This window comes from Dipodomys spectabilis, unplaced genomic scaffold (genome assembly GCF_019054845.1).
Source record: "Dipodomys spectabilis isolate Male_0828 unplaced genomic scaffold, ASM1905484v1 ptg000085l, whole genome shotgun sequence".
Taxonomy (NCBI): domain Eukaryota; kingdom Metazoa; phylum Chordata; class Mammalia; order Rodentia; family Heteromyidae; genus Dipodomys; species Dipodomys spectabilis.
In genome coordinates, this window is record NW_024870762.1 from 7,365,850 (window position 1) to 7,389,265 (window position 23,416).

Genomic DNA, 23,416 nt, shown 5'->3' on the forward strand with positions numbered 1-23,416 from the left:
TTACTGATGAAAGGCTTCTAATCTTATTTGGTTTGGTTCTTCAGGATGTCTCCAGGAAATTTCACTGCACAGCAGCAGCTCAATATAAGGTGTCCAGAAGGAAGCACTAATTTGAACATGTGATCATGTAGAACACCAAGTATTCTATTTATAAGAATCTTAATTATCTCATTCAATGTTGTCAGCTGTGCAGTTGGTTCAAAATTTGTCTTTTTCCTTTTAGTTTTTCCACCAGGCAGAGGAAAATAGTATTCAAGAAACTCACCAAAGGAAATCAAGAGTTTTTAGCTTTCATCTCATTAGACATTTTAAGTCTCAATTTAGACTGCGCCTCAATCTGGCTTTCCAGTTCAATTTGGATTGTAGTAAGAGTGGTCCATTATTTGTTGCTGTTCATCCATCCACTGCTGCTCTCTTTTAAAGTCTTCCTTTAACTTTTTATTCTTTGCCTGAATAGTAGGTAGTATCAAGATCATGTTTCAATTTTTTTAACTAGTTTTTCATTGTGAAAATACTGTACAGAGGGGTGTTATATGAGCAAAGTAATGAGTACATTTATTATTAAGAATTGTTGCCTCCTCCTTTGTTTTCCCCTACCATCTCTTCCCTCCCACCTCCTCAACTACACTTCCCCCCCCCCCACTAAATTGTAAAGTTCATTTTTCAACATAGGGTCTTCTACATCTCATTGTTGCAATGGGTCAACCTATATCCCTATTTAAACATTTTGTTTTTTCCCTTCCCCTCCACCAATTATACCAACATCAAATACAGTGAAAACAGAGGTATACCTTAGAAACAATAGCAAGAAAGAAAAAAACCACTTGTGTTCCTATCTTGGGGTTCATTTCACTTAACTTCATCTTATCTGCTCATATGTAAATAGCTTTTGACCTTTTCTTCTTGCCCCATACATATACTAGTTATTACAAATAAGGGAAACCATGGGACCTATGTTTCTTTGGGACTGGCTTACTTCACTTAATATAATTTTTTCCAAGTCTTTCCATTACCTAACAAATGATGCAATGTCATTCTTACTGATGGAGGCATAGAATTCATATATACATGTGTGTGTGTGTATATGCATATGTATATCACATTTTCTTGATCCATTCATCTACTGAGGAGCATCTGGGTTGGTTCCATATCTTAGCTATGGTGAATAATGCTGCAATAAACATAGTTGTGCTGGTAGTTTTAGTATGGCCCTGTTTGTGATCATTTGGGTACATGCCCGAAAGTGTTATTGCTGAGTCATAGGGGACCTTTATGTGGAGTCTTTTGAGGAACTTCCATACTTTTCCAAAGTGAACAAGTTTACACTCCCACCAACAATGCAGTAGGGTTCCCTTCTGTCCACATCCCCTCCAGCATCTGTTGTTATTAGAGTTCTTGATTATAGCCATGGCTTTTCTGTATGCCAACAATGAGAAGAGTGTGGCTGAAATCAGGAAAGCAACACCATTCATAATAGCCTCACAAAAAATAAAATACCTAGGAATTAACTTAACCAAAGTAGTGAAGAACCTCTACAATGAAAACTTTAAAAACCTGAAAAAAAGAAATCAAACAGAACTTAGAAAGTGGAAAAACCTCCCATGCTCCTGGATTGGAAGGATCAACATCGTGAAAATGGCAATACTTCCCAAGGCTATTTACAAATTCAATGTGATACCTATCAATATTCCAACCTCATTCTCCAAGGAAATAGAAGAGGCAATCCAAAAATTCATATGGAACAATAAAAGACCCCAAATAGCAAAAGCGATCCTTAACAGAAAGAACAGTACTGTACTAAATTTCAAACTCTACTACAAAGCCATAGTAATCAAAACAGCTTGGTCCTGCCACAAGAAGAGACCTCAAGACCAACGGAATAGAACTGAAGACCCAGAAATGAACCCACAGACCTATAGCCACCTGATTTTCAATAAGGGAGCTAAAAAATAGAATGGAAGAAAGACAACCTCTTCGGTAAATGGTGCTGGCAAAATTGGTTAAACATCTGTAGAAAACTAAAGCTAGATCCTTATAATATCACCCTGCACCAGAATCAACTCCAAGTGGACCAAAGACCTCAAAGTCAAAGCAGACACCCTGAAATATTACAGGACAGAATAGGAGAAACCCTGGGTCTCCTTGGCACAGGCCAAAATTTTCTTAATAGAGACCCAGAAACACAACAAATCGAAGAAAGGTTGGACAAATGGGATTGCATGAAATTGCAGAGCTTCTGCATGGCAAAGGACATAGATAGCAAGATCAATAGAAAGCCCATAGATTGGGAGAAGATCTTCACTAGTCATACAATGGACAAGGGTCTCATATCTAAAATATACTTGGAACTCAAAAAATTAAATCCCCCAACAACAAATCCTCAAAGAAACAACTGCCCAATAAATAAGTGGTCTAAAGACTTAAAGAGAAACTTCTCTGAAGAGGAAAGAAGGATGGCCAATAGACACATGAAGAAATGCTCAACCTCTCTAGCCATAAAAGAAAAGCAAAACAACATTGAGATTCCACCTCACCCCAGTTAGAATGTTTCAGTTTTTATTTATTTTTTTATTATGAAAATACTGTACAGAGGGGTTACAATTACATGAGCGAGATAATGAGTACATTTCTTATCAAGCATTGTAGCCTCCTCCTTTGTTTCCCCTTCCCATCCATCCTCTACCCACCCCCCCACACACACCTTTTTAGCCTCTTCTCCCCCCTCCCACCAAAGTTGTAAAGTTCGTTTTCGACTTGTAAGTCTCATTGTTGCAATGGGTCCACCTGTATCCCTATTTAAACGATTTGTTTTTCCCTTCCTCTCCACAAATTATACCAACATCAAATACAGTGAAAGCAGGGGTTATACCATGGGGAGAATGTTTCAGTTTTTGTAACCCTTTCTTCCCTAATGTAGTTAGAAGATCATCAGTCAGAGCAATTACTTCAGGTGTTTCATTCTGCCCTTGCTTGAATTCAGCAGTCAAGCATTTCACTTGCATCATCAGTAATGATGGCTGAGCATTTGAATTAGTGTCTCAGTTCCAATAAGCGACCATTTATGCTGACAGTTTTCCATATCTTTCCAGAGTTCTTCACATTCTTTAATAAGCTCTTCTTCAGAATTCATAACAAATTCTGAACCTGTAGTACATCTGGATCTAGATCTTGCTCAACCACAGACATGTCCTTGGTCATTTTTCGTAGCCTTATAGGAAAACCGCACACCGCCACGAGCCCGAATGTTCTGGGCGACTGGGGCGTTCGAGTTCGGTTTTAACGGTTTTTCGGCTGTGGGTCACCCAAAGGAGGAGATACAAGGCCCAGTACCTATGTGTGTCTGATCATATAAAATAATATTTATCAAAATGAACTCCAGGAAAGGGAAACAAGAGGTTCTTTTCTTTTCTGCTGTTTTTGTTTTCATTTTCTTTTGTATCGGTTGTTCATTTCTCTTTCTTTGGGGGGGTGGGGGGAACAGGAACGGTGGAACAAAGGGTGGACAAATGCAGCAAACTAGACACCTTGTTGAAAATGAACTATATAACTTGTGGATAGGGACAGGAAGGAAAAACTGGGAGGGAAGGGGTGTCATTGTTCACAAAGATAGGTACTCTTTATCTGACTTACATCTGTAATCCCTCTGTACATCACCTTTACAAAAGGAGCTTTTTAAATGCATTTTAAAATGACATTAGGCAAACTGTTAAGGAACATTATCAGTTCCAAGGGACTGGTGGTTACATCAAATGAGATTATTCAATTAAAGTAGGTTTTGTGGGATTCTTTAATGACTTGTTCTTGTGTGCTAATCTCAAGTATCATGGTTTGCTTACCAATCATATATTTCTCATATTCTTTATGATCATGTTATGCAATGATGATTCTCAGCTAATACATTGTATTTGGAGAGGTAGATATGGGTTCTATTCTGGTTCCTATTGCTAATGAAATTTATTGTGTGATCAGCCTGAGTACAGCCTGAAATCTAAATGAAATACTCAATTTTTTTTTTAAAAAACCCATGAGTCTTCATATCTGCTGCTGTTGCTTCTGAAGAATTGAAGTTCTCTTAAGAAGTAACATGTATAAGGCTAGAGATACTGCCAGGTGGCCCAAAGCCAGCCAGGACAGGAAAGTCAGTGAGACTCTTCTCTCCAATTAACCACCAGAAAACTGGAAGTAGAGCTCTGGCTCAAAGTAGTAGAGCAATAGCCTTGAGCAAAAAAGTTCAGAAATAGAGCCCAGACCCTGAATTCAAGCCCCCTGACTGACCAAAAAAAAAATCATGAAGACTCTTTGATTGTGCTAACTAGAATACTGTGATTGTAGAAAAATAGAATGTTGTTAAAGGAAAGTCAAATTTGTTCTGGACTATCTTAGCCCTGTTAAGTTCTTACCTGACTACTTTTAACCCATGTATCAGTTCTAACATACTCGAGTATTAGAATATGTTGCTAAGATGAGCAAATTCTAGTCTCCCTAGTCCTAAATCAAAGAATTTTACATCTGAAACTCAAAGAAAAAAAGCACCCCTTTAATGAGAGAATCAATGCATTTGGTAAGTATATAGATTTATGGCTTTCTGTGTCCTGTTATGTATTTTAGAATTCTTTTATTCATCTATAATTTCATGAACTATTATATTTTTGTCATTCTTGGATTATTGAAGTGAATGAACTTTCAGTCCCTTGATATTAGTTACTAAAGTTAGTAAATGTACTGCAAATATTATCTGTGATAAATCTTACAATTGTAAGAGTGTACCTTCCAAATATAATGTTAGTGGATGGGGAACAATACTATTCATGCTTCAGGATCACAAAATTAAAATTGTCTCTGTAGACTATCTTTATCAGTTGATGTACTGTTTTTGAAGACAACTCTAAAAGAAGGTAAAGATATCAGCAACATCCTAGTATATTCAGCATATATTCAATAATAACATATTCAGTAATTAATCATTACTGTAGTGTTTTTCTGCTTGGGCAATAAGTAATTGTCTCCTACTTGTTCCTTTACATTTCACCAACTATGAAGTGATAGAGAAGAAAATAAATTACACTTAGATTTGAGCAAGTTATCCTAAAATTTGTCTTGGTGAGTAAAATTATCAAAAATGTGATCTTTCAGTGAAAGATGTCAGATGTCAGAAAATACCAAAGTTTAATTTAAAAATTACATTTATTCATTAAAACAAAATATCAAATCCAGGCAAATGGAAAGCAAGAGATTCCTTTATTTTATAAAATTCCACAGCATACAAAAATTTCTACATTTCTCAAATTACACAGCAGTTAAATAAATCCATAATTCTATGTCAAAAGCCTAACTGTTCTCAAATTAGTTATATTGTCTTTTCAAAAAGTTAACACATCATGAGTGAGTCTAATGAATGAATAAATGAGTGAGAATAGGGAAAACTGTGTTGTTACCCTTAGAGGTCCAAATTCTGTCTTCTCAATCCCTTATATAACTATAAAATAAGTAGTCATAGGCTTAAAGATGTTTTATTAAAGTTGCTGTATTTCAATACTGAGGTTAAAATGAGGCTCTTCTGTTTGCTAAGCAAGCATACTACCTACCACCCTAACCATGCTTCTGGCTCTTCGTGCTTTTTTGTTACTTTTCAGATCCATATCTGAAAAGGTCTCATGCTCTTTTGCTTAAAATCCACCTCTGACACAACTTCCTCCTATGTCTCCTGTGCAGCATCAATTACAGGTATGAACACCATACCTGGTTTTGTTGAGATGGAGACTTCCTAACTTTTTGCCCAGGCTAACCTAAAACCAATCTGACCTCTCAGGTGGCTGGGATTACAGGCATGAGCCATTGTGCCTGCTCTATAAGAGATATTGAAATCAAGTTTCAACAGAGTGCATTATGTTAGATGGGGCTTGGAACAATTACTATCTTAGAGCAGCATTGCCTGGATCAAATCAAACTCATGTAATGTTTGGAAAACATCACAAAACATTTAACATAAAACCATTATTTTCATATTGTTATTTCATGTGGGAAAGAATAATGTGTATGAAACCACTCAGATTTATCCTTTGTAACATATGAGCATTAGCATTGAAGTAACAAACCAGGACAACCAATGTAGATTCTCCTGGGCTTTAAAATAAATTAAGCTTACTAGAGTAAGTTCAAGTTTATGTTTAACATTCATTTATGTCAAATTGTAAGAAAACATAAAAATTCCTAAAGACCTGTATATTTTGAGGCCATACAAATAATTGGAGATATAGAAGTTCTAAGGATAATGCTTCTAATATTGTTTGCAGACACAATGTGTTTGTATATTAAAAATTATTACATAAATTTACCTATGTGATCGTAGGGCTTTTTGACTGATTAAAATAAAAAGTCAGACGCTAATGGCTGATTCCTCTAATCTAAGCTACTCAGGTGGCTAAATTCTGAGCATCATGTTTCAAAGCTAGTCTGGGAAGGAAAGTCCATGAGACTCTTAACTCCAATTAACTACCAAAAAAAAAAAAAAAAAGCCAGAAGTGAAGCTGTTGCTAAAATAGTAGAGCACTAGCCTTGAGCAAAAAAGCTTAGGGGCAATGTCCAAGCCCAAGACAGGCACAAAAATAGATCATTACAAAGCATACACATTGCCTTATTTTTTCAATATTTTCTATGATTTCCAGGTCCTCTTCAGCTTTGCAGATTCCAGGTGAACCCTCACCAGTTTCTTCAGTGCGTCTTTCATATCCTTATTCCTCAAAGTGTAGATGAGGGGGTTGAGACTTGGAGTGATAATGGTGTAAAAGAGGGTGAGGAACTTGCCCTGGTCCTTGGAGGCACTGTTACCTGGTTGCAGGTACATATAGATAACAGTCCCATAAAACATGGACACCACCGTGAGATGAGATCCACAGGTGTTCACTGCTTTGCGCCGTCCTGCCTTTGACTTCATTCTCAGCACAGCTTTGGCAATGTAACCATAGGATATAAGAATAAGGGCAAGGGGGGTGAGGACAATGACAATGCCCAAGGCAAAAACAGACATTTCCACCATGGTGGTGTCTACACATGCTATCTTCACCATGGCCGGCAGCTCACACAGGAAATGATCCAGAATGTTGTTTCCACATCTAGGCAAATTCACAGTGAGACTGCATAATACTACAGAATTGGCCAAACTAACACTCCAGACCATGATAATCATCTTGAGACATAGTTGTGGGTCCATGATTATAAAATAATGCAAGGGCTTACAAATGGCTGTAAAACGATCATAGGACATGACAGCCAGAAGAAGACACTCAATGGAACCCAACCACATATAAGCATAGAGCTGGATGATACAGCCCACATAGCTGATTGTCTTCTCAGGGCCCCACAGGTTAACCAGCATCTGAGGGATAATGCTGGTGGTTAAACACAGGTCTAGGAAAGATAAGTTGCTGAGAAAAAAATACATTGGTGTGTGGAGATGAGAATCCAGGAGAGAGGCCAGAATGATAGCTGTGTTCCCCACCAATATAATAAAGTAGAAGATGGTGACGACTCCTGACAAGATCTTCTCCAGTTCGGGATGATCAGAGAAGCCAAGCAGAAAAAAATTATATAAAGCACTGTGATTGCTTTGATCCATAGTTCTACAAAATCTATATCCTAAATGGAAAAGATAGAGGAAGGGGAGGATGTGAAAAAAGAAGACAGGAGAAGAAACAATTTGTCAAAGTATACCATCTAAATAACTTAAGAAATCAAAGGACTAAAGAAAATTAGATTGATCATTGAAAGCCATTAATGGATCAAAGTTGAAAGTTTCTGCCAAGTAATATATCTGTTTTAGATTCTTTTATAGCAATGAGTTTAATATTAAATTTTACTTTTAATACAGGGTCTTAATTATGTTACATACAGATTTGAAAACTTAAAATAGATATAGTTCTAAAATGATATGACCTGTGAATTTTAAAAATAAAGCCAGTTAACTTGATAGAGTGAATATATTCTTTTCTTGGTCATGAATTAACTTATAAAAGTGAACCATTTAGCTAATGTCAGAATGAAAGAAAGAATTCCTCTTCTCCCGTGTTTGTTAAATAGAATCACTGGTTCCTCAATTTGTCAGGTTAAGACATCTGTTATTTGTCTTCAGCCCTTTTATTTCACCCTTTTATTTCTTGTCACTAAATCCATTAAAGTTGAGTGCAAAATAAGTTCTTTAAGATTTTTTTTCCTATTGAACAATATGTCTTGATCTGTTATCCCTTTAACATTTTCACCCCCACTGTGACCCACCTCTTCCCTTATTTTTCTCAATTCTGTGGTATATACAATGAATTCTTGACTGCATTCCCTGGTTCATTCAGCTATTCCTCGCCCCTTGGCTTCACTCCTCCTTTTGCAAGTAAATATTTCCTGGTACTTAATTTTTTGAGGACTTGACTTAGTCTTTCTAAAGAATTATACTATTTGATTCACTTGTAACTGCTTGCATACCACCCAGCGTGTTTACTTATAGATTTATAGGCACATTCTAGCTACCACAAATGAGGGAATCCATGCAACCTGTGTTTCTCTCTGAGTTTGGCTTTCTTCACTTAATATAATTTTTTTCAAGTCTTTGCATTTCCTCATGAATGATACAATATTATTCTTTCTGATGGATGAGTAGAATTCTATTATGTATATATACTGTTTTTTCTGGATCCATTTGTCCACTGAGGGACATATGAATTGATTGCATATCTTGATGATGGTAAATAGTGCTGCAATGAACATAGTTGTGCTGTTGTCTTTACTATGGCCTTGTTTGTACTTTATTGGAAAGTGAGGGGAGGGGTGTGTTGGGAGGGGTAAGTGAGAATGTTGAAAGGCGTGACTTTGATCAAGACACATTATATTCATAGCCTGTTTTGTTGATGGCAGCTCCTTTTGTTGTACAACTACTCAAATATAATAAAAATATTCAAAAAAAAGCTTCTACCACTACTCCCTAAACCAAACTTCTATGATCACTTTCCTAGATACTAATGACAGTGTTTATTCTTTGGGGTTCATCTTATGACTTTACATTACTACAACTTTCAAATAAAATCTTGCCATCCCAGATAAGATCCATAACACTACTCAGCTCAGTGTTTCATCAATAAAATCATATACTATACACCTGCCTAGATTGGGGATGGAAAATCAGATAAATAATAAATGCAAGGGGCTCAGAATAATGCTTGCAACATAGCATGCCTGAATAAACTTTAGTTACCAGAATTATTATAAGAACAAACTATAATCACACAAAATATAGGTAAATGTGGAGTGTCTTCTCCTGACGCTAAGAGTCTTTAAGAAAACAGACAAAGGGGTACTCGAAAGTGGTGATGGGGAAGGGAAGGGGATAGCAAGGAAAAGTGGGAAAGAAAGGAAGAGAAAGGAAAGGAAAGAAAAGAAAAGAAAAAGAAAGGAGAACTAGGGGAGAATGTGCTCATAAAATTCAAAGCACATCCTAAAAATATTAAGATCCAGAATCATAACAAATCAATGAAAGACCAGATACGTGGAATTTCATCAAACTGGAGAGTTTCTGCATGACAAAGGACAAAGCTAGCAAGAAAACTAGAAAGCCTGCATAATGGGGAAAGATCTTCACCAGTTATGCATTAGACAAGGAAGGGCCTCATTCCTAAAATATACTTAGAACTCAAAATATTAAACCCTCCCAAAATAAATCCTAAAAGAAACAACAACCCAATTAATAAATGGGTTAAAGATTTGAAGAGAGACTTCTCAGAAGAAGAAATAAGAATGTCCAATAGACACATTAAGAAATGTTCAACGTCTCTGGCCATAAAAGTAATGCAAATCAAAACAACATTGAGATTCCACTCCAGTTAGAATGGCCATTATCAAGAAAACAAGTGACACATACTGGTGGGGATGTGGCCAAAGGGGACACTACTACACTTTTGGTGGGAATGTAAACTTGTTCAACCACTCAAGCAATATGGACGTTCCTCAAAAGACTAAACATAGAGTTTCCTTATGACCCAACAATCCCACTCCTGAGCATTACCCAAATGACCACAAACAAGGCCACACCCATGCTATCAGCACAAATATGTTCAAGCAACGTTATTTACCATGGCTAAGATATGAAATCAACCCAGAACCCCTCAGCAGATGAATGGATTGAATATGGTATAGATACACAATGGAATTCTATGCTTGCATCAGAAAGAATGACCTTGCCCCATTTGTAAAGAAAGGGAAAGACTTGAAAACAATCATATTAAGTCAAGTAAGTCAGACCCAAAGAAACATAGGTTGCATGGTTTCCCTCATTTGTACTAATTAGAATGTGCCTATAAAACTACTAGTAAGCACAATGGATGGTAAAAGATTAAAAATTATGCTGGCACATGATAAACAGGATGCAAAACATTCACACAGTGAGATCAAAGGAAGATATTCTCAGGAGCAGATCACAAAGACTCAATAGCTTTGTGCATACAATCATGTAAAATGATGTTTATCAAAATGAGCTCCAAGAAATGGAAACAAGAGGTTTTATGTTATTTTGCTTTTTGGGATTTTTCCCCCTTTGTCACTTTTTTTTGTAATTTTTGTCTGGTATATAATTTTATCTGTTTGGGGGATGGGTAAGGAGGAGGCCCAAACATGGCTGGAAAAAAGGATGGACTAATGCAGTAGTGACAGTCACTGGACACTAAGTTGAAAATGAACCAAACAACTAGTAGAAGAGGGGGGGGTCAGAAGGGAAAAACTGGGGAGAAAACAAAGGAAGAGGTCACATTGTTCAAAAAGAAATGTACTCATTACCTGACATATATAACTATAACTCCTCTGTGTATCACCTTTACAATAAAAAGAAGGGGGAAAAAGAAAATTAAAGGAAGGAGGTAGGGTTGTGAGAGACGAGAATGTTGAAAGGAGTGTCAATGATCAAGATGTATTGTATTCATTAACTGCTGTGTTAAAGGGCAACTCTTTTCTACAACTATTCAAAGATAAGAAAATATATTTTTTAAAAAAGAAAACAGACAAGATACATACTTCTCTTCCTTCTATCCTTTATACCTAAAACATGCCCATATTTATAGCTATAATAATAATAATGATGAAAAATAATAAAGTTAGTAGTTAGCATTTTTTAATTCTAAGTTAAATTTTAAACTTTGGCAGGGGTTGGGATTTGGGGGGAGAGATGGGAGGGCAGGCATGGTAAGGGGAAACAAAGGAGGAGGCAACAATGCTTGATAAGAAATGTACTCTGGGGCTGGATCAGTGGTAGAGCGCTTGCCTTGCACGCATTAGGCCCTGGGTTTGATTCTTCAGCACCACATAAGCAAAAAGAAAAAAAGCCAGAAGTGGCGCTGTGGCTCAAGTGGTAGAGCGCTAGCCTTGAGCTGAAGAGCTGAGGGACAATGCCCGGGCGGAGAGTTCAGGCCCCATGACCAGACCCCCCCCCAAAAAAAAGAAATGCACTCATTACCTTGCTCATGTAATTGTAACCCCTCTGTATGGTATTTTCACAATAAAAAAAAACTTATTAATAAAAAAATAAATAAGAACTTCCTAATAAATATATTGAAGAGAGAAATAAGTTGGATGAAAGTTTTCTAAGTTATAGCATACTCAGACATTGACAATCTTCAACTTTTTTTTCATTAGAAACTTAGTCTGAGGATTTGAGACATTACCTGCATGTCATGGTAATGAAGTGGCAAGTGAGCATGAACTATTGCTATTTTAATCTATATAATAACAACTACCATATTCAGTTTTCTAAACCATGACTCTCCATTTGAAGGAAGAATGAGCTCAGCATCACTCACTAGTGCTGTAGAGATCCAGGCCTTCTAGACAAGTCTGGGCACCTCAGAACTGCCAAAACCTACAGCAATAGAATAAATAATCCATAAAGTACTGCCAGAAAAACTAGTCACTGAATACATGAAGATAACCCTCCCATTCAAAGGAAAATAACATCCAGAAATGCTCAATTCAGTACTACTTGGGCATTTACAATTTTGATAGCCAGACAGATAGATTTTATGATAGTGTCATCATCATTATCACCACCTTCACCATTATCACCCTTAACACAGACACACACACACACACATATACACACACACACACATCCCAGGAGGGAAAATGGAAGCTTTTGGAGATTATAGACTTATGGCAAAGATTGCAGTGATGGTTTCAGCACCAAACGTGCAGTAAGCATTAAGAATGTATAAGTTTTTAATATGTCAATCTGCTCATAAAGGTGATGAAAAAAACTAAGATGCTTGATTGAAAATTAAAACTACCAAACTAATAGCTCCATCTCTATCCTCTCAGTCTTTCTCTACAAGAAGTTGTACTTGGGCTGGGAAGTTGCCTCAGTGGTAGAGCGCTTGCCTTGCATGCCTGAGGCCCTGGGTTCGATTCCTCAGCACCACATAAAGCAAAAAGAAAAACCCCGGAAGTGGCACTGTGGCTCAAGTGGTAGAGCGCTAACCTTGAGCTGAAGAGCTGAGGGACAGCGCCCAGGCCTAGAGTTCAGGCCCCACGACCGGACCCAAAAAAAAAAAAAAAAGAAGTTGTACTTTTTGCAAGTTATTAATTTTAAATATTTTTCTGGAAGATTATGATAAAATCATTCAAAATTGTAGTGAGGATATAAAAGTTACAATCCTAACTGGTTAAAACACTGCTTAAAATAGTTGGTTTGAGAGTTATTTCATGATGGCCTGAGAAATCTCTTTGGAAACAATAGCCTGAGTTCTGCTATGGACCCAGTTGGAAAGTAAAAGTAATAATTCTCTAAAATATGATGCAACCTGTCACACATTCCACTAATTTTATCATATCATAGTAAGAAAATGAATAACTAATTCATGAATAAATGTTAATATAATTGATCTAATTAATAAATATTTATATAAACAGGCACATTGCTGTGTATAAGTACATGCCTAACTTCTGAATAAAATAGGCATCAGTGAAAAGTACCTAAAAATTAAAAAAGAACTCAGAAAATTAAAATTGATTGCATGCACTGAATTCCATAATGATTTCCTTTAGCGCTCCCCAAGATTAATTCAGGAAGTGATAAAAATGCTTATTATGCTTAATAAAAGTCCTAAATAAAAATCCTCAGTCTAATAGTTCATATTATGAGAAATATGCATGGTTTAAAAGATCTGAGTCTTATGTTTTATATATAATATATAAATAAAATATATGACTTACACTTATATACAAAGGCAAAAATATGCAATAAGAGTTTGAGACAGTCTCCCATATGCAAATTTGATCATTATATATATTGAAATATATAAAGATCAATGAATAGCTTCTTGTTTCCCCTTTATAATAAAGAACAAATTTAAACATTTTCCTCTATAATGTAGGTAAGAATAGTTTTCTCTTCAGACAAGTACAATACTTTTTCCTCAGCGTCTGAGAGGATATCTGCAGAATCAGCACACACGGGTCTTTAGATTTTTTTTTTAGCTTTTGACAGATTTCTTTTCCAAGCCCAGGCACATGATTTTCTAAGGAATACTATACAGATTGACGTTACCACAGTTCACACCAAGCTACCTTGATGCCCTCTGTCTCCATCATGGCAGAGTCCTCAGTGTGGAAACTCTGCTTAAGTGTTTGCCTTCCATGGCTGTCACTCTCCTGTGCTTTCCCTGCTGTGCCACTGCAAAGTCTGCTTGCCCCAAAGTGTGGCCAGGTAGAAATCCCCCTCAGGACTCCTCCTTCTTGATCATGTGACTTCAGGTGAGGGGATGAAACCATCCCCAATGCTTAGTGCTTGTTTTAGTCTTTAAATGAACATGCACATAGTTCTTGATTATAGAGAAACACAAACAGCAGTCAGGTAATCCAGAATAAGAACTGAACAAAAATTCCCAATTTTGCCTGAAACTCCAGTATGGTGCCATAGAAAAGGCCAGCTGAGGAAGCATTTGGAGGATTATTCTGTTAACCTGATATTTCACTAATTTGTCTTAGCAGGTACATAGTGAAATAAACACATATTTATATAAAATAAAAGTTCATTTATTGTAACATTTGAATATGTACTAATTGATTGGACACAAAACCCTTATTAAAATATTTGACAAACATTTTTAGGATTAAGTGGGATCATTAGGGTTATTGGACACTTCTGTCTAAGATACTATACACAAATATTCACACAGTTGCATTCAGTTGCTTTATGTGGCATGTCACAGCATGGTTTTGAACATTCAGTGAAAAAATATCAAAATATGCTTAATAACCATAGCAATATAATTGGCTTGCAAAGTAACTTAGAGTTTTGTCACTGAATGTTATCTTTACTTTCCATTCGAATATCATACATATGGGCTTCATGAAACACTTCACCATTAAAGGATTGGCCCAATATAAACAAAATCCTTCATTACTTTATTTAATTTCTCAAAATGCTGCCTTATGCAAGTACTGGATTTTGTTGTTTCAAATGTACCTCCTTTTTGCTGAAAAACAAAAGAATATGTATGTCCTCAAAATGTAAAATAACTTATGGATCTGAATCTCTCTGAATTGAGATCATGGTTTATCCAATTCCCTGGTTATCAAGTTACCTGGAGTTCAAAATGGCAGGTTTAATTGTACATCATCAGTGGTCATTATACTCATAAGGTGATGAGCCCACTAAATCAAAGAAAATTCCTATAAGCTGGATAGAGTTATTCAAATCCAACATATAAAAATCAAATACCCAATGTTTAAGTAATTATGCAAGGAAAAAATACAGGAAAATCAAATCCTTAAGCATGGAAAACCTTCTGATCATAGCCAACTGCCTCTATTCGTAATGGAGAAAAATTGTGATTAATTTTTTGAATCCTTGTTCAATTCCAAATAGCTTATGTAGATTGTTTAATAACAAGGGATACTTGACTCCCCGTGGACGTAATTACTACACTGAGTGACTGAGGGGGTTGGACAGCATTTTCTTGAGGTGTTTTGAGTTTTTATAGCTGCACAGCAGTCAAAAAGCATGCCACATCTACTCCACAAAATACCTGAGTAAAGGAAGTAATATTTATTCAATAGGCTAGTATCCTAATTTTTTGTTACTAAATACTTTATTATACTCTTTGAGACAAATAAAATATCCATGCTTTGCAAACTTTATTATTTTACTCAATTTTTATTTAAAGTGTAATTTTATTGACAAAATGATGTACATAAGGATTACAGTTATATAAGTAAGGTAATGAGTACATTTTTTACATAGTCAAAGTTTGAAAAGTATTTTGGCTAGTTTTCAATCCCAGTCAAAATTCATATTGATAGATGTATTACACAGAGGAAGAAATGCAGTTGCAGAATAGCGATGCCATTTGCTGAAGGTACCTGATTTTTTTCTCTTACAGGGCTTCTTTATTTTATTTTTTAATTTTATTTTATTATAAAGATGCTGTACAGAAGGGTTACAGTTACATGAGTAAGATAATGAGTACATTTCTTGTCAAACATTGCTCCCCCCTCCTTTCTTGTTCTCCTACTATCCCTTCCCTCCCCCACAACCCTCACTCCTCCCCACTGAAGTTGTACAGTTCATTTCCAATATAGTGTTTTGTGGGTATCATTATTGCAATGAGTCATCCTGTGTCTTTGTTTCAGTGTTTTGTTATTCCCAAAATTAGACAAATGTATATACAAGATGCAGAAGGTACCTGTTTTTAATTTATAGTGTTGCAAAAAGAAATTAGATAACTTAGTACAAGACCAGTGATACTATTTCCCAAAGAGTCATTACAATCTATCTTCTGTCCATGGATAACCAATACATTATAATACATTACTGTTCCTCATAACTTGTTCTTTCCGCTTCTATACTATAGGAAAAGCAGAATAGGAAGATGATACTCATTAAAGAAAATCATTCTTAGGAGTTCATTCTATTAAGTTTTGCTAACCTGCCTTGGCTAGAACTTCTCTATTCGTTAATTTTCTGATAACATGCTCCATCATCATGATGGGAAACATCACCACCATTCTGGAGTCCAGGTAAGACCCCCGGCTCCACAGCCCCATGTATTTCTTCCTCACCAACCTCTCCTTTTTGGACATGTGCTACACCACCAGCATCGTCCCTCAGATGCTCTTTAACCTAGGAAGTTCTAGGAAGACAATTAGTTAAATGGGGTGTGCACTTCAGCTTTATTTATTCAGCACAATGGGGGCCACAGAATGCCTTCTGCTGGCAATTATGTCCTTTGACCGCTACATGGCCATCTGCAGACCTCTGCATTACACCCTCATCATGAACCAGCGCCTCTGCTTCCTATTAGTCCATTATATGGCTGTGTGGAATTACCTATGCCATATCAGAAGCCACACTTACATTACAGTTGCCCTGTATGGCATAAATCATTTGGATCACTTGCTATGTGAGATTCCAGTTCTGATCAAGACCACCTGTGGGGAAAAGGAGGCAAGTGAGCTTGCACTCCCTGGTTATATATCTTGATGTCTCCCATTTGTTCTTTGAGAAAGGTCTGAATGAAATAATGAGGACAGTTTTTAATTACTTTCCTTAAAAAGATAATCTCAGCATTGATTATGCTTGGTATCAAAGACAGAGTATATTTTCACTATTAAATACATGCTTTCTCTTCAACATCACTTTTCAAAAGTTATCTAAAGTAACAGTTATGCTATTTACATGGAACATATACCCCAGAAATGTGAAGCATTCTGCAACCAATAAAACATTTCTGTGATTGGTACCATTCCCTACTATCAATATTCTTCATTCTGAGACTTTGGCCTATTCTTAGTGTGTGTGTGTGTGTGTGTGTGTGTGTGTGTGTGTGTGTGTGTGTGTGTGTGTGTGTGTGTGTGTGTGTTACCCAAGCTAACTTTGAGGCACAATTCTCATATCTCATATCTCAGCCTTCTCAGTAGCTAGGATTACAAGTATGAGCACCTAGCACCTAACCTATTGTTCTTATAATTCCTCATATTATCAGCATCCAGTCATCATAAACCCTCTTGAAAGAAATAATCTTCATTATCCTAAATGCTAGTAACAAAGTTAAACTAGTGGACAACAGAGTGATTGAAAAGACACTCAGAACAACTCTAATGAGTTTCTACTGATGTAGTTATGATACACATCTTTCTGTGTTTCATCTCCAAAACTAAAATCACTATTTGCATTTATAGAATACTAACATAGAATATCTTAACTGGTACACAGTATTTAAGATATTATATATTATGGAATTTTAGTTCTTTATTTGTCTATATGTTTGTGTAAAATTTTTATACATTTCCTAGGAATGAGTCAGAATCTACCAATTTATTTTCCTAGGTTTTTTTTCTTAATTGTACAAGCTCCATTGGTACAAAGAATTGTGCAATACCAGATGACCTGGAATTTTTCAGAGGAATTCTGGCTTTGCAGTTAATTCTCATATGAAATAGCATGAGGCTTTTCATCCAGTTATTTTTTTAAATCTTAATTATATCAGAAGGTTTGTCAGTAAAGTCTAAATAACTTCCCATTTTTCTTTGACATACTTATTATTTCACAACACCTCCTGCTGAATTCACAGCATATTTATTCAACAACATGTAAGTCTTCAATCCATTAACTTCTTTTATATTAGTTTTTACTAATTTCATGAGCTACTTTAAACTTTTAGTAGGAGTCAAGTGTTTTAGCACTTTCAAATAACAGCAATACAGATTTTACAGTTCTTACATCCAAACTGTTATAGGGACTTGGATTGTTTAACCAATAAATAATTATAACATTATAATATTTTATTTTTCAAATTTAATCTTTTTTTTACTTTTAAAAGATATTTCTTCTTGCCGGGCACCAGTGGCTCACACCTGTAATCCTAGCTACTCAAGAGGCTGAGATCTGCCAGCCCTGGCAGGAAAGTCTGTGAAACTCTTATCTCCAATAAACCACCAGAAAACCAGAAGTGGTGCTATAGCTCAAGTGGTAGAGTGCTAGCCTTGAGCAGAAGAGCTGAGGGACAGTGCTCAGGCCCAGTTCAAGACCCATGACTGACAAAAAAAAAAAAAAAAAGATATTTCTTCTTATTTGAATTTATACACAGAAAAAAAATTTAGGTTGTCCAGATTCATATCACATCCTCATTCTTTCTCTGGTTCAAAGAACTCAAAATATTTTAAAGAAATTACTCAAAACTCTCTTCTTTCTTATTGTATTTCTTTCAGTTTTAGAACACTTTCATTAATTCACCATACAAAATTACTGCATATTATGTGTTCAGCAAAAAATGTATCTTTCAAGGAGCAAAAACATCCACATAAATTGAAGTAAAATATATAGAACACAGGATTTTTTTGAAAACTATGAGTAATGGACAAAGAATGATCTGTATAGCCTGGTTGCCTAGAGATTTGAGATAACTAGAAAAGAGTGACAAAATATTTCTCATGTGACACATATAGAAAACTAGCTGGTGAATAACTTGTAATGCTGTTTTTATGATAATCTAATTACCTACAATTAAATTATGTTATTTTATATTAATAGAATCATATTTAATAATATTTTCTATTACAAATATTTTATTACTGAATAAACTGAATTTTCACTGTATACTTACTCACATAGAATTACTATTTTTTTTTATTATTTGTGGGGATACTGAGATATAAGCTCTGGTCATTCTACTTCTGATCTCTCTTGTTTCTAGTTAATTGTCAGAGAGGGTTTCATGTTTTCTGTCAAGATGGGCTTTAACTATCTTCTCTGCCTCTTAAGTAGCTGGGATTACTAGATCACACACATGTCTGGCTTAAATCTTACTTGTAAAATAGTCACAGCAGATGGTGATGCAAGTTAACTAAGTATAATCCTCACTAACATGTTTATAGAACACATAAGCAAGTGACCCATTTTAAGAGAAGAACAAAGGCTTTATAGTAGAAACCAGAACGTTAAAATTTAATGTTTACTAAGATACAGAACCAACCCAGATGCCCCTAAGTAGATGAATGGATGAAGAAGATGTGGTATACATACACAATGGAATTCTATACCTCCATCAAAAAGAATGGCATTGCCCCATTTGTTAGGAAATGGAAAGACTTGGAAAAAAGGATGTGAAGTGAAGTAAGCCAGGCCCAAAGAAACATAGGTCCCATGGTTTCCCTTATTTGCAATAACTAGTATATTTCTGAGATAAGCAGAAACAGTCGGATAAGTTGATGTTAGATGAAATGAACCCCAAGATAAGGACTCAAATGGTTTTTCTTTCTTGCTATTGTTTCTAACATATTTATAAGATGATTTCTTTTTTGCTTTGTATGTCCCTCCCCCATGGTATAACCCTTGTTTTCACTGTATATGATGTTGGTATAATTTATGGAGGGGAAGGGAAAAAACAAATCATTTAAATAGGGATACAGATGGACTTATAGCAACAATGAGATGTACAAGTCATTACGTCGAAAAACGAACTTTATAACTTTGGCACACAGAGGGGTGGGGGGGGATAGGAAGAGATGGGAAGGAGAAACAAAGGAGGAGGCAACAATGCTTGAAAAGAAATGTACTCGTTACCTTGCTTATGCAATTGTAACCCCTCTGTACAGTATTTTCACAATAAAAATTATAATAAAAAAGAAGAAATAAGAATGGATAACCTAAAATTTTTAATGTTTACAAACTTTCACTTTGAACAGGAAATGCTCCTCACCAGTTTACGTATTGCCCCCTTCACATCCTTATTCCTCAGGGTGTAGATGAAGGGGTTGAGGGTAGGAGTGACCACTCCATAGAAGAGAGCCATGAACTTCGGCTGGTCCCTTGTGATGGAGGAGGGAGGCTGAAGGTACATGCTAATGGCTGGACCATAAAATAACAAAACCACAATCAGATGGGAAGAACATGTTCCAAAGGCCTTTTTCCTTCCCTCTGAAGATTTAATCTTCAGTACAGCACGTCCAATGCTAGCATATGAGGCAAGTATTAAGCACAGAGGAATAGCTAATAAAATAATGCATACTAAAAAGATTCTAAGCTCAGTAGCCTTCTTCTCACCACAGGCAGTCATGATTATGACTGAAATCTCACATAACAAGTGATCCAGTATATTTGTGCCACACAGCGGCAGCTGTAACGTGAGAGCAGACTGAGACACAGCTATGATCACTCCACACAGCCACATAGTGGACACTAACAGGATGCAGAGGCGCTGGTTCATGATGAGGGTGTAGTGCAGAGGTCTGCAGATGGCCACGTAGCAATCAAAGGACATAAGACCCAGGAGCAGACATTCTGTGGCCCCCATTATGTGAAAGAAATAAAGCTGCACTACACACCCCATGTAGCTGATGGTCTTTTTAGTGCTCCCCAGGTTAAACAGCATCTGAGGGACGATGCTGGTGGTGTAACACATGTCCAAAAAGGAGAGGTTGGTGAGGAAGAAATACATGGGGCTGTGGAGCTGGGAGTCTAACCTGGACACCAGGATGATGATGATGTTTCCCATCATGGCCGTAGGGTATGTGATCAGAAGAATAAGGAAGAAAGAAAGCTCCAGCCAAGGTCTGTCAGAAAATCCTAGTAGAATGTACTCCTCAGGATGACTTCTGTTAATGAGAGCCATTCTCTTCACTTTATTTCCTACAATAATAGAGTAGCCTTAACAGAGGTAGCATAGAGAGAAATGACAGAGTTTGATGACACATAAGCAACATTAATATATACAATGGAATAGTAAGTCAACTTGAAATACCATAAAGGATCTGCTACCAGATCCTGATGCTAAAAATTAAAACAAGTTATGTTAAATAAGTAATCCAATGCCTTCACACAGAATTTCTTCTTCTGTAGGCAAGGCTGACACTATCTGAGGTACTGAGGTAGTGATAGTATAAAATAAGAAGAACAGAAAAAACTTGGAGTTATATAATCATCAAAATAGATGTGGCCACCTTGATTTAGTTACTAGTCTTCTCAAAAAAATTACGTCTTCTGTACAGGGAGAGAGAAGACTCTGAATTTTAAAAAAACTATGTTGGGTATTTGAAATGAAGAAATTTAAAAGCTATGCCATGTTTACATAACTATTAGTGAGCCATTCATTTTCAAAGTTGGAAAACTTAAGGTCCTAAGCATCCTTCAAGAATGATTTTTTTTGCATTATATACTTCTCCATAATTATTTGGCCAAACTTTATATATATATATATATATATATATATATATATGTATATATATATATATATATATATATATATATAGTTGGGCTTGAACTCTGGGCCTGGGTGCTGTCCTTGAGCTCTTCAGCTCAAGGCAAGCACTCTACCACTTGAGCTACAGTGCTACTTCCAGTTTTCTGGTGGTTAACTGGAGATAAGAGTCTTATGGACTTTCCTGCCTGGGCTGGCTTTGAACCGCAATCCTCAGATCTCAGCCCCCTGGGTAGCTAGGATTACAGGCACGAGCCACCGGCACCCAGAGGTATTTAATAGTTTATATTGAATTTTCATTGCTTATCTATTCTGTGGAGAATTTATTTTACCAATGGTATTATTTTCTTTCATTTCATGCATTTTATTTGTTTATTTGGTACTGAGCAATTGATCCCAGGGCCTCATTCATGCTAGGCAAACACTCTGCCACTAAGCCACATTCCCAGTCATTTCATACGTTTTAAAATTGTTATTATAGAGGCGAATCCCAGAGGAGTTACAAGTTACATAAGTCAGATAAAGAGTGCATTTCTTTTTGAACAGTGTCACCTCTTCTCATGCTCTTTCCCAGTTCTTACCTCCCATCCCTAACCACAAGTTGTATAGTTCATTTTCAACATAGTGTCTATTGAGTATCACTGTTGCATTTGTTCACCCTTTATCCCACTATTTCTGTGTTCCTGCCTTACCTTCCCAAATATAAATGAACAAATGAGACAAAAGGAAAACTGAAACAGCAACAAAGAAAAAAACCTCTTCTTTCCATTTCCTGGAATTCATTTCAATAAATACTGTTTATTATTGTTTATTAGTGTAAGTCTTTGTAGAGTTATTAGGGACACAATTGTTTTACATAATTACATTTTTCAATTTTCAACTACTTGTAACCCTGTCAAATGAGATGCTTATTCAAGCTAAATGAATTGAAATCTCAACGTTACTTTTCTTTTTCAGGATATATATTTCATTGTTTTTCATCTAAAATGACATTGATCTAAGGATGAGAGAAAGAAAGAAATGATTTGAGAAAGGACGAGTTAAATTTCATTTGTCTATTTACTTTCATTAGTGTTTCAAAGAAAGCAAAAATCTTCTGCAGAGGGATATTTAGATGTCAAGTTAAGATAACATCTCACTGATGATATTCATTTTTACTCTTATAGTCAGAGATTTCATTGTCCCAGATTATATTTTGAGGCTACAAGGTAAAATTTCCTTACCCTTTTTTGGGGAAAAATCTTAAAATTACTGGGAGTTGCCATCCAAAATTACTCTGCTCCAAAATGTGAACCTTGCCCTTCCACTGTACATTATTGTGAAGTAAAAATAACAATGTCATAATTATTATAAAATAATAATTCCAACAAGTTCTTAATGTGCCATTTATGTTAAACTCTTCCATAAAGCTCTTCATTCTTTTAAGTCATCTATTGCTCATCCCAAGGATTACAACACAGGATATGTCATATCCATATCTTAGGCTATTTTACAATATATAGTCTAGTGTTCTGCTAAATAACTGGGGATAATCTAAATATCAACCAGTTATCTCTAGGCCCTAAGTTAGATGTTGTGATCATCAATGAACATGGCACGTTGATAGTCTACAGAAAGCATCAGTGTTCTAACAACGTCATCTGAAGTACTGTGGTCCCTACAAATTGTTTGAGCCCAATCAACAAAATGTAATATGTGCACAGTCAATTTAGAATCATCTCTTACATAAATTATTTTTCATGAATATTCTGTTTTGTACATGAGATATGAAATAAAAAGTGTTACTTGATTATGAAATTACAATCCTGAATATTGCAATCTACCTACATAACAGAAAAATTGTGATACTATACCTACTACAAATTCATTTAGCACTGCTAGATTTGTCTATCATAAATATGCTAGCTTGATCTATCCACCTACTTTTTAAAGAGAAATTCAAAATTTGAATATCCAACAATTTTTCTATAACTCCTTTGATCTAACTCAAAAATAGTGTTCATTCAGAATGCCTAAGCAACAATAGAAAATTGGTGCTCTTTGAGAGGCCTTTTATATTATTTACTTATTTTTTTAATTATTAATGTACTTTATTGCTGTTATAGAGGTGATGTATGAAGGGATTACAATTACATGTGTCAGGTTATGATACATTTCCTTTCATACAATATCTTCTGATCTCTCATTCTCTCCCA

General features: G+C 35.8%; 2 protein-coding genes and 1 pseudogene across 2 annotated transcripts; all 3 read right to left on the bottom strand.

Moving 5' to 3' along the window:
- On the bottom strand, positions 1–3,271 carry LOC122111493 (annotated as a pseudogene).
- A 3,381-nt stretch (positions 3,272–6,652) lies between these two features.
- LOC122111465 (olfactory receptor 2W1-like) lies at positions 6,653–7,615 on the bottom strand. Its single transcript, XM_042684308.1, has one exon. It carries the CDS (start codon positions 7,613–7,615, stop codon positions 6,653–6,655), a length of 963 nt encoding a protein of 320 aa, XP_042540242.1.
- Positions 7,616–19,697: 12,082 nt separating this feature from the next.
- LOC122111458 (olfactory receptor 2B6-like) lies at positions 19,698–20,636 on the bottom strand. Its single transcript, XM_042684299.1, has one exon. The coding sequence runs from the start codon at positions 20,634–20,636 to the stop codon at positions 19,698–19,700; it is 939 nt and encodes a 312-aa protein (XP_042540233.1).
- Between the last annotated feature and the right edge of the window lie 2,780 nt (positions 20,637–23,416).

Excerpts from the sequence above, each read along its gene's own strand:
- LOC122111465 (XM_042684308.1), bottom strand. The coding sequence starts at position 7,615 with ATGGATCAAAGCAATCACAGTGCTTTATATAATTTTTTTCTGCTTGGC.
- LOC122111458 (XM_042684299.1), bottom strand. The coding sequence starts at position 20,636 with ATGGCTCTCATTAACAGAAGTCATCCTGAGGAGTACATTCTACTAGGA.